The following is a 12,500-nucleotide window of genomic DNA, read 5'->3' on the forward strand; positions in this document are numbered from 1 at the left end:
CCATTTTACTGAAAAAAAACACTCACTGGTAGAAGACGGTCACGCTTTATGTGACTAACTACTACCCAAAATCTAGCTATTATTTGTTTTTATTGTTCGTATTTTTTGTGATATGATCCTAAGATTATCTGGTTAAGGATATGAATGTATCTCTCTAATAAGAACTGTTTAGAGGTAAATAAAAAAGGTGTCAGGGCCTAATGTGACGAAGCTGATGATAATTGATAATTATAATTGTAATTCATACAGCGTTTGTGTGCATATGTTGCAGTCTACATTTCTTAATAGCAATCGACGTACTTTTCATGATGTATAGCGGTCTGCATACTTTTTCATAATATGTAGCAGTCTACACACATTTTCATAATTTGTAGCTTCCTAGATACTTTCTTAATAACAATCCACGTACTTTTCATAATATATAGCAGTCTACATACTTTTTAAAAATAATTCGAAGCAGTCTACATACTTTAAAAAAATAATTCGAAGCAGTCTACATACTTTGAAAAAATAATTCGAAGCAGTCTACATACTTTTTTAAAAATAATTCGAAGCAGTCTACATAATTTTTAAAAATAATTCGAAGCAGTCTACATACTTTTTCATATGTAGCATGCCAGATCCATTATCATATACTGGTTGTCATAGAGAATCATTGTTTTAAACGCCTCGGCAGTGCTACTCCGACACCCTGCAGTCAGTGTGCAGTTCTCTCCCCGGAACAGCCAAGACTCTGTTCTTCAGGAAAACAAGAAACTTCAGTCAGACAATAGCTTCTTGTTCCGAGAAAATCATATGCACGCTCTGACACACGCGACAGCCGCTTTAGCCCCGGCTTCCATCTCTCGTTTGGTTTGTTACTATATTATTTTTAGGAGCGGCTACGTAACAACAGTCTTTTTTTCATCAAGAGTAACTAAACAGAGATATAAAACACCTGCTACTACTAAAAAAAAAAAAAGACAAATGCTATCTACTTTGGTGTGGGAAACAAATTACTATTGAGCCAACAGTCGCATACTGGCTGGTGTTTTTTAATTATTATCATTATTTTACCATATCTTATAACTTACAACACCGTATGTCCCAAAGGCTGGAGCATATCGATGGGGGAGGGGGGGGGGTCTTCCGTAAGTGCACTTCCTGCCGGCAAATCAGAAGCCTATTGTGCACACACACACACACACACACACACACACACACACACACACACACACACAAAGTATGTATGTGTATGTGTATATATGAATATATGAATAAATAAATACACACACATACACACACACACACACACACACACACACACACACACACACATATATATATATATATATATATATATATATATGCATATGTATGTGAATATAAATAAAAATATATAAATATATATACATATACATATGTAATATATATGTATATACACACGAAATGTATATGAATATATATATGTAATATATATTTACACACACACACACACATATATATATATATATATATATATATATATATATATATATATATGTATATATATATATTTATATATATATACTGGGTTCACACCTCTCCCTATTCAGCCTTTATCTTTTTTCTAAATCTGTATATATATCAGTTTCTTTTCTTATACATCGGTATTATCTGTTTACATTTCATTGTCAGCTTATTTTCTTACTTCGGTCCTTAATAATCTATTCGCCAGTCTTTTGCCAGACTGTTACCTTCTTTCCATCTGCCTTTACAATATTTCCCTATGACTGCTGAGTCACCGTCTTTGCTTGGCATAATCACTTATTCGTGACTTGCCTTTACCTTGCAAGACAGCAAGCACGAACCACACGGAGGATAGAACTGTTGCCACATCATTTATTTAACATCGATTATTGGTTTTAAAGCGCATTTCGGCGGTGTTGACATTCAGGTAAATCGGAAATCTCAAAGATCTCACTGATGAAGTCTGAAAATATACATGGATTCATACATATACATATATATGTATATATATATATATATATATATATATATATATATAAATATGGACTTCAGTCATTCAGTATTCAAGATAAAATTGTATTTCTATATGAACTTTGTGTTCTGATGTGGTTATTTCTATACTAGTATCTCAAATTACGAAAATGATCTCATATATAACAAATACGATTGTATATTATACGATTAAAGATCCATTACCCTAACTAAAAGATATTGATGAAAAAAAATCTGAATATCACAGGATTTCACACAACTGAAGGACTTTCTGCGTTAACTTTTAAGGTTATCGCCTATATTTCTATGCTTTCACAAGTCCTACTCCATACTCAACCTATTTTATATCCAAAGACTTCCCTTCGCAGTGTGGTTAGTCACACACATCCGATCTGTTTACAGAGTCAAATTTCATGTAATTACACTAACCTTGGGACTACACAAGGACAGCAGTGAGTGAATACCATGAAGGGAAGCCGGTGAATTGTTGCAATACCAGAAGAAAAAAATCAATCGTGATTTATTTTTAGACGGTAGATTCCACAACCTTAAATTCATATTCTGTCTCTGTATACTGAGAAATTTTCTAACATGGCCACTCTAGTCTGTTGCCGGCACTGTAGTTCCACGTGTGTATGGCAACACTGACCGGGCCTAACAGTTGACTCCTGTGGAATTTTGTAGCCTTTATTATTTTATTAATGAAAATATATATCATGTTTAGAATTCATTATGTTATTTTATAGCTCGCATTCTCTTTGGATATAAATACAAGTAAATAAAGACAGTGAGAGAGAGAGAGAGAGAGAGAGAGAGAGAGAGAGAGAGAGAGAGAGAGAGAGAGAGAGAGAGAGAGAGAGAGAGAGAGAGAGAGAGAGAGAGAGAGAGAGAGAGAGAGAGAGAGAGAGAGAGAGAGGGGAGGGGGGAGAGGGAAAGTGAGAGAGAATGACTAGCCCTACTTTACCTATAGCATTGCGAATAGGACCAAAGAAAAGACACTCAAGAAGCCATGTCCCCAGTGCCACGGAGTATGCGGGTGGGAAGATATGGAGAGAGAAACGGAAACCGATAGCGAACAACGAAATAGGAGATAGGTTTGGCAAGGAGTTAATAATTTAAAAAAGGAGAGAAATCGAACTACAGAATATATAATGGAATAGAGATAGGGCTACTGTAAATAGGCACGAGTGGGATAATAGAAAAGAACGAGTCAGATAGAAATTCAGACAGGGTGAGGTATTTCTAGACAGAAGAGCGAGATTCATTCAGAAAGATAGGAACACGAAAAAGGCAGAGAAAGGTTGACAGACAGAAGACAGCAAGCTAGGTAGACAGAGAGGCAGAACAGAGAAATGTGAATAAACACGAGGAATAGATTGTCGGAAAAAATGACAGACATGGTGAAACAGACAGTATAAGCCACGCCCCCAAATACCCTGAGTCTGAGCGAGTAGCATATCACCACGCTGTGTTCCTCCTGTAAGACCTCTACGGACGCCTGTTGGAGCACAGCCAAAGATATCACCCTCTATGCCATACATTTCTACCAATTGACATCTATCTGATAGGGAAATTAGCGAACGTAAGTATCCATATTTCACGTTTTGAAGGCGTGACCAGCACGCTACGTTATTTCATTACTATAGTAAAAAATAGACAAAAATGTTGCGTCGGGTCATGACTGGGTGTTACATGACAACGCTGAACCTCTGAAGCTATACCGCGTGCTACAGAAATGTTCATTCACCAGTCTTTAGGCAGACGTACGGCTCTATAGTGTCTTGTGGTATTTGTGGTGGTGATTGTTATTAAGGGTTGGTTTTCTTGTTTCTTGCATATATATAATAATAACGATAAGAAAAAAATAACAGATTTGCGTTTGGGTGGCAAGTTTAAGAGAAGCGATGTTGACTGTGGAATTTTAGTAATATTTTCCCTAAGCGTGATTTTTTTCCTATTTCGCAGATAGAAGAGCCTACTGGGTGTAAGAAGACTTAAACCATCATACAGGTAAGAAGTTGTGGTATAGGATGATATTTAATTAAGTATATTTGATTATAAATAGATGGAATGAAGTAACGTACTAACAAGTGTCCGAAAGAATATGAAAGGTATACTATGATATTTAGTTTTATTGAATATTACATTTAGTATGTTTTACTTTAAATTGATCAGTGTAGTATTCTGTGTATTTGATAATCATCAAGTGGTTATATATATTTTTCTTTTTTGTGTAGTACAACATCAGTTGTAGAAAATTGGGTATAAGTTAAGAAATAATTGCTAGGCATGGGTGTGTTAATATATGCAATATATTATTAAGATATTTATCCTGTTTATCTGTATGTTCATGCATACATATGAATTATATATCAAAAAGTTACATCATGAAGATATATTGAATGGAAAATCTTGCAACTTGAGAATTGTCATTAAAGTGGTGCAATGTTTCCTGTGACCTTAGATTTAAAAAAAAGTTATTTTACTTTTGGTTTAGGTTACCAAATGTATATCTAGGTCTTTATAGAACATACCAAACCCTCTGTATATAAGAGATTTTGTAGATAATGTATTAGGTGATGACAGGGTGAGAATCATTGTTATTATAATTATATATAAGTATTTTTTTAAGCATTTCAGAACCATTAAGTTATTAATGGAAAAAAAACTCTAACAGATGTAAATTGTTGTCATTCCTTTTGGATAAACAATATTTGTAACATATTACATTGCTAGTAGCATATTCAGGATTATTAGATATGTATTTAACTTTATTTTGAAATTATCTCACTATCTTTGATATTATTGAAAAGTGAAAAAGATTTTTGGTGATTAAAGTTCAACTACTTAACGTTTCATATAGATTATCTCAAAATGAACTGCTTAAGAAAATATTAATCCTTTACATATACTTCGCAGAAAACACCATGACCAAGTCCATAGTAATTGATTTTGACAACCCGTCTGCTGTGTTCTTCTCGGGGCAGACCATAACAGGTCGCATAATTGTATCACTGAGTAATCCAATATCCTGTAGAGGTGAGTTTTCGTATTTCGTAAAAGTAATGAATTGTATTTGTGTATGGTTAAACATTATGCAGTCATGTAGATAGAATATTTGTGAATTATGAAATGAACGTAGAGATTCTTTTTAATAGTATCTGTGTGTGAAACTGTGGTATATTTTCAGTTTCACATAGCCATATGGTACAAGGTGAACTTTGCCTGTAATGGATGGATCAACTAAAAATAAGACACTTTTTATCTTTGATATTTCCTTCGCAAGTTGATGATATACTTTGGTATGCATTTACTGGAAAATCTAAAAACAATTTAAAGAAATAAAAAACTACACTTACTGATACATGAAATAGACTGCCAAGGCAAATAATATTCAGAAATGAAGAAAAGAGGTTATGGCAATGGATTTGCATCTGCCATAGACTGGTGTCAATCATCTCTCTAAGGAGCTTTTGGGTGGGGTTGTGAGTGCCCACAGGTCTGGCTGGTGTGCTGGAGATCGCCGGGGAGAGCCGGGGCAGCTCATCCGTTGGCTAAGGCCTGGTTAGGCCTTGTTGCTGCTTGCTGTGTCTTGCTCGGCTGGAGGATCATGAGTGATGAACTCAGCCTGGGTGCGGGAGCTTAAGTGGGTCTAGGCTGTGTAAGCTACCCGGGAACGAGGGGAGTCTGTGGTCCAATAGGCAAGCCGAGAGGTGTCTGTGGTGAACAAATCAGGTCTCGGTACGCGTCATCGAGAAATTGCTGATGGTGAGGGCGAGAGGACAGGCTGTGGACCTGGACCCAACCTGGGGGAAGTATGCTACGTTGCAGGTTGCAGGGGTCGGCTACAAGGTTATGTCAAATGCAGTGGAAAAATAATTCCGTGGAGATAAGGTGGGGATATGGGGCAGAGCTTCCGATAGGGAAATACACTGGTCGTGTGGGGGACTAGGGGTTAAGCTCCTGGGTTAGGAAGGTTTTTGGTTCATGCCACAATGTTTGTGAATCCTCAGGATTAATTGGGACTCAGAAGGGTGTGGTTACTTTGTAAACAGTTAACAATACTTTTATATATATCTTTTGCAAAGGAAAATAATAGAAGATTCTTGTATGTTACAATGTGAATAATTGAAACAAGAATAATAATTGCAGTGTTAGATGGCTGTGTGTAACAAAAAGTTTACCAAAAGCATTAATGGTGTTGATGTTTTTATGTGTATATTATATTTATGCAGAGTATATGAGCAAGATATTTATTTATTGTATTGATAGCTGCTATTCTCTGCTATATTTCATGCACAAAATATAAGAGACACATGATCTCCAAAGTATTAGTGCATACGGACAATTTTTTTGCATGTTCTTTTAAGTTTACAAGATATTTATTTGTGGATAAAGACATTTAGATACATTAATTGTTACAGAGGTTTATAATACATTTTTCAGGAATTGAAGTGAAATTCAAAGGATCTGGAAAAGTTCATTGGAGTGAGCAAAAAACTGTTCAGAGAGATGGCCAGAGTGAGACAGAGACAGTGCATTATAACAGTTCGGAGACGTACTACTCCAGGGAATATCGTGTATGGGGAAATGGTTAGTATTGTTATTAATTTTAGTATTTCTATTTCCAGCTCTTTCACTTTTTCACTTTTTTTTTTTTTTTTTTTTTTTTTTTTTTTTTTATCTCCTCCTCCTCTTCCCCTGCTCCTCCTCCTCCCCCTGCTCCTCCTCCACCCCCTGCTCCTGCTCCCCCTCCTCCCCCTGCTCCTCCTCCTCCTCCTGCTCCTCCCCCTCCCCTTGCCCCCCCCCCCCCCCTTGCTCCTCCCCCCCCCCTTGCTCCTCCTCCTCCCCTTGCTCCTCCTCCTCCCCTTGCTCCTCCTCCTCCCCCTGCTTCTCTTCCTCCCCCTGCTCCTCCTCCTCTCCTTGCCCCTCTTTCTCCTCATCCTCCTCATCCTCCACACTCATCTTTCATATCCTTCTCCTCCTCCTCCTCTTCCTCTTCCTCTTCCTCTTCCTCTTCCTCTTCCTCTTCCTCTTCCTCTTCCTCCTCCTCCTCCTCCTCTCCCGCCTGCTCCTCGTCCTCCTCCTCCTCCTCCTCCCCCTGCTCCTCTTCCTCCTCCTCCTCCCCTCCCCCTCCTCCTCATCATCATCTTCCTCTTCCTCCTCCTCCTTCTCCTCCTCCTCCTCCTCCTCCTCCTCCTCCTCCTCCTCCTTCTTCTCCTCCTCCTCCTCCTCCTCCTCCTCCTTACTAAAGGAACTATATTATCTGCAAGCTCATATTTGAGTACTGCCCTATCTGTCTGTCTGTTATTGTTTTTGTCTATCTATCTATCCAGTCTATCTAGCTAGCTAGCTAACTAGCTTGCTATCTGTATTTGTTTATTTAGTATTTATTTATATATTTGTTTATGAACTTGTACATATGCACCTATATACATGTATAGAAAATAAATGTATTGAAATAGGAATTTCATTGAAGTATTGATAATTTCACTAACATTTTAATTTTTTACCTATTCTAAAATCCTTTTTATGTATGCGAGTTTCTCACAAAGGCTTTCCATTTTTTTTCGCTCCCTTTAGGTGAGAAAAACGAACTTCCACCAGGAACCCATCAGTTCAATTTTTCCTTCCTTCTCCCTAATGGAATTCCATCTTCCTTTGAGTCATCCACTGGCCAAGTGCGACATTGCTGTAAGGCCAAAATGGACATTCCATGGGGCATTGACAAGAAGGCTAAAAGGCCGTATTCAGTGAACACTCTTTTGGATTTGAACAGAGACCCCCAGGCTCAAGTTAGTATTGAGAGGCTAAACACTTGGATGTGTAGGATAATGTTAAATGTCTAGATTTCTTTCAATATTGTTATTGGGATCATGTGTATCATCAACATTTTTATTGCTCTAGTAGTATACTAACTTTTAACAATATTTTGAATTCATATTGTTATTAAGTTCATCTATGATTTAAACTTTATCCATAAGACATGTGAATTTTAAACCACTCTTTTTTTCATTTTGTTATCATTTATCTATTTCCTCACCTTCCCTTTCCTCCAATCCTGTAGATGCCAATTGAGTACAATGAGCACAAGTACCTTTGCTGCTTCTGGTGTAGGAGTGGGCCTCTGTCCATGGTTGTCCGTATTCCCCGCTCAGGCTATGTGCCTGGCCAGAAGATCCTGCTCAATGCAGAGTGCTCTAACATGACCAGGAACAAAGTCTCTTACAGCAAGGCTTCTCTTAAACAGGTAGGTACGGTAATATCTTTATTTCTTTTGGATTTTCTCTTTCCGCTTACCCTCATTTATGGTAAGAATTAAACCAAAGGAAAGAAAGAAATTCTTTGTAATATTTATCAAAACATTTTATATTTCAAAGAAATAGCAATTTATTGAACAAAACCTTCCAGAAAGTGACATTTTATGCAGAGGGCCACACAAAAAGTGATAGTCGTGTGGTTGCTGAGATTAAGAGGGGTGAAATAGCAGCAGGAGAAGATGACATTTGGTCGGGCGTGGAGATGCTTGTCCCGGCCTTGCCACCCTCAAACTTGGAGTTCTGTAGAATCATTGATATTGATTATACACTGGAGGTAACATTAGCCAACTTTATCTCTACCCTCCCTTTCAGCCAAATTCCTACTCTTACTCTCTTTGCACTTGTTCATCTCAATAAGTTGTTCTTTGTATGCTACCTTTGATATTACTCTAATGTGAAGATTGCTTCATAAGTTCTTACTTGATCTTGTACACATATTGTTAACTCATGTTATTAGAGCAAGTATTTTCATGCCTGTATAGTTTACTACTATAGCACCTAATATGAAAACTTTTTATATTTCAGTTTTATTTGTCTCCAAGTGGCTGTCATGGAAACCTTTCCCACACAGCTCCCGTAATCATTGGATCGATTCCTCTTCAAGAGAATTTTGGTATATTTACTCCAGCTCCTGGTTACTGGAACCAGCCTGCAGCACCTGGATTTGCTCCACCAGGTATGCCAGGTATGCCTCCTGCACCTGGCTTTGGGGTTCCAGGGATGCCACCTCAACCCTCAGCACCAGGGTTTGTGGATCCAGGGATGCCACCTCAGCCATCTGCTCCTGGCTTTGTGGTCCCACCAGGAATGCCAGGTCAGCCAATGGCACCTGGTTTCATGCCTCCACCAGCCTACCCAGGAGGACAGCCTACAGCACCTCAAATGCACTTCGTCTTCCCAGGGATCCAGCAGTATCCCAATTTGCGTGAGTATTGATGCATATAAGATACAGTTTGGGACAATGCTCATTAGCTCTAAAATTTCTTATGCAGAACTATAAGGATTCATATTTCTTGTATATGATATTCTCTATATAGAATATAAAAGATTATATAAAGTTACATACAGTATATAGAAGTTGATATTGTCATCTTAGTTTTTGCAAATAATGTTTTATCATAACTGAAAACTAGTCATGCAATTATTCACCAAGAAGGTATTTAACTTATTGGATCTGGGTGCCTCACTGCCTGCACACTGCCCAAAATCTGAGCATTAGGCTAACTTCGAGTTGCTTATAGGCAGGGGCCACATAAATACTTGTCTTCCCTCTGCATTGTTATGATCTCTTTTTCTGCATAAGCATTTCTTGCTTTTTTGCCATTATCTAGTTTTTATATTTGTTATTTGATATTTTATATCAAGATGGTAATAGACTGTTTTCTTTGCACAGCTCCATATTTATTCTTTAGTTAGTCTATAGCTCTATGTAATAACAATGTCACATTTTATTTGCTTCATTTTTTACACTTATAATATTCAGTATTCTCATCACCTTGGCTCTCAGCCAATTTTTTTCTCGACTGCATGTTTACATTTCCCATCTCAAGACATGATTGTCACATCACCTAGATTGAAGGGTTTTATGTAGATCTGTTGCTTATATTAACCCTAAGCCACTAGGGATGGCATGTGCCTTCATGCCCACTCTGTGTTTAATTTTGTAATTATTTGGATACAAGTCCCCAATGAGCCAATTACCAGTACTACCTGTCACACCTTTTTACCCTTTTCCTAGATTTTTGAAAATATTTTCTGGTATTTAATTTTGCTGTTACTAATGTTGGTAACACTAGTAATTATGATGTCTATAATAAAAATAAGAATATTGATAGCTTTGGTAAAAAAAAAATGTAACATATGTGACTCCTGGAAAAATAAATATTGGCGGGTGTCCCGCTGGTGCAATGCTAGATCAGAGCTTGTGCTCTGATTTTGTTGCCTGTGGTGTGGGCAGGTTCTGGGCCAGTCCCGTGCGCCGATTTTGAATCCGCCCGGAAACCATTATTTTTGGCTTCACTATGTATTGGCGCTAGTGGGTTATCAAACATAACTCCCATGTAAATAAACAAGTTGGGTTTCAGGAATCACACAAGCATCCTCATACATATTGCATTGTTTTCAATAGCTGATATTAAGAAAAGAAGAAAAAAAAAAAACGTATACATATGTATATATACAGTATATGTATATATATTTTTTTATATGGTAGTAGGTTAAGGTTAACAATGTTCTTGTATTTTATTCATTAACCCCTTCAATCCAGATAATGTTACCATCATGTCATGAAAAAAATTGGCTTGAGGGACGGATTACATAAACTTGCTGTCATGTGGGTTTCAGCTGATGGCCAGGCTGATGGAAAAGAATCAGGTGCATGAACCTCCTGGAGGGTGATTAGATCCTTTGGTGTTCAGAAAGTGGCTTTTGCATTATTCTCATCAATAAACAAGTGTGGAATGTAGTGTCTGTGAGCCATGACTGGAAGAGTGCTGGCTCCAGGGAGGACACCATTTCCATGCTTAGCAACTTGTTCCTGGCTGCTGTGACTGGTGGTGCAGGTTGTATCACAGAAAATTAATTTTTATGAAAAGAATTAAAATTACACAATAAAATATTATATATTTTATTTTTTCTTGCACTGAGTTATGGACTACCTAGAGTGATCATAATGAGTCTAAACAGTCTATTACCATGTGGATAAAGCAAATCAGATGACAAATAATGACATTGGAAAATGTCAAAAAAAGAAAACAAAAAAAGAAAAAGAAAATAACATTGAAAGGGAAGTCACAGAATCTTGTCACTGCATTTCAGTCTTCGCATGTGGTGACACACCTGGTACAGTGGCTGCTCATATAAGCCTGATGCCCATATTTTGGTCCATGTGTTTGCCATGAAGCAATGGCATAAAAGTGGTTAATAAAAACAATATAGTAGTATAGATCTTCTGTAGTAGATCAAGATAGTAAACATGCGCAAAGCCTCAAAATCATGTGGAAACACACACACACACACACACACACACACAAAAAAAAAAAAAAAGTGCCTGAAGTTGCATCTTACTACATTTTCATTTATATCTAATCACAACTTTCTCTTACAGCTCCACCTTCATACAATGAGTGCATGTTTGGTCACAACAAATTCTCTGGGGATAGCAGTGACGAGGATGAAGGTTTTGCGCCTTGTTACATTTCATATAACCTTGGTGGCTCCAGTAGTGCAGGTAAGATTTTTAAAGTACTTACAGGATTTAATATTGCTATTTGTATTGATAGTTCTAACTTACACTCATTCTTCTTCCCTTCCTGTTTGGCTTTCACTACATCTCCCTATCTTTCTATTTCATTCTCCATTTCATGATTCCCTTCTGCCTCTATGTCTATATGTATCTATCCCTCTCTTTTCACTCGCCCTTCCCCTCCATCCTCCTTCTTCGTTTGTCCTTTTTCCTTCCTCCTTCTTTCTTCCTCCTCTCCCACTCACTCTGCTCCTCCCTTTCCCTGTCCCTTTCTCTTTCTCTTTCTCTTTCACTCTCCCTCTCCCTCTCCTCTGCCCTTTCACCCTCCCTATCCCTCTTCCTCTCCCACTCCCACTCCCACTCCCACTCCCACTCCCACTCCCACTCCCACACTCTCTCCCTCCTTCTCCTTCTCCTTCTCCTTCTCCCTCTCCTCTACTCTCTCCCTCATACCCCCTTCTTCTGTCTCTTTCCTCCCCCTCTCCATCACCTTATCCCTCTGCTTTCTGCCCTCCCACCTTCCTTCACATCCTCCGTCTTGCCCTTTTCTTTCCTGCTTGTTTCACCCCACTTGTCCCATTATGTGTAACATTCCAAAATGGTTCTGCAGCTGGTTTGGTCACTGGTGCTTTGGCTGGAAGTAGCGCCATGATGAAGAGAGGAAGTCGAAGCAGCAGTTCGCGCAGCTCTCATTCAAGTCATGGAGGTAGGTTGTGTTTGTTTGTTTGTATGTGTTTGCTCTGGTTTGCTTGTGTGTGTACTGGATTGATTAATTATTATTATTATTATTTTTTTTTTTTCAAATTTTTATCATCATCAGTGATAATTTTTGCACTTCTTTGTTCTATTGCTTGTATGCTTATGTTGAATTTACTTTGTCACAAGATTGCACTTAATGAAAGATAAATGAAGTATTTAAGTTCAAAGAAATTTCAAATATAAAGAGTTCGCCTAAT

The 12,500-nt window shown here is 37.8% G+C and overlaps 1 protein-coding gene across 8 annotated transcripts in view; it reads left to right on the top strand.

Annotated features, from left to right (window-relative positions):
- LOC113816358 (arrestin domain-containing protein 3) overlaps positions 1-12,500 on the top strand; it is a 22,147-nt gene that overhangs the window by 146 nt on the left and 9,501 nt on the right. For 2 of the 8 annotated variants that reach the window (XM_027368415.2, XM_027368409.2), the window contains exons 1-10: positions 3,428-3,562; positions 3,946-3,990; positions 4,900-5,019; positions 6,427-6,573; positions 7,564-7,775; positions 8,048-8,230; positions 8,392-8,574; positions 8,826-9,225; positions 11,407-11,529; positions 12,155-12,250. In XM_027368415.2, the coding sequence (XP_027224216.1) occupies positions 4,908-5,019; positions 6,427-6,573; positions 7,564-7,775; positions 8,048-8,230; positions 8,392-8,574; positions 8,826-9,225; positions 11,407-11,529; positions 12,155-12,250 (1,456 nt within the window). In that variant the 5' untranslated portion in view covers positions 3,428-3,562; positions 3,946-3,990; positions 4,900-4,907. The other 6 variants (XM_027368413.2, XM_027368411.2, XM_070114890.1 and 3 more) reach the window with 4 other exon arrangements.

The sequence above is a fragment of the Penaeus vannamei genome, chromosome 3, assembly GCF_042767895.1.
Source record: "Penaeus vannamei isolate JL-2024 chromosome 3, ASM4276789v1, whole genome shotgun sequence".
Taxonomy (NCBI): domain Eukaryota; kingdom Metazoa; phylum Arthropoda; class Malacostraca; order Decapoda; family Penaeidae; genus Penaeus; species Penaeus vannamei.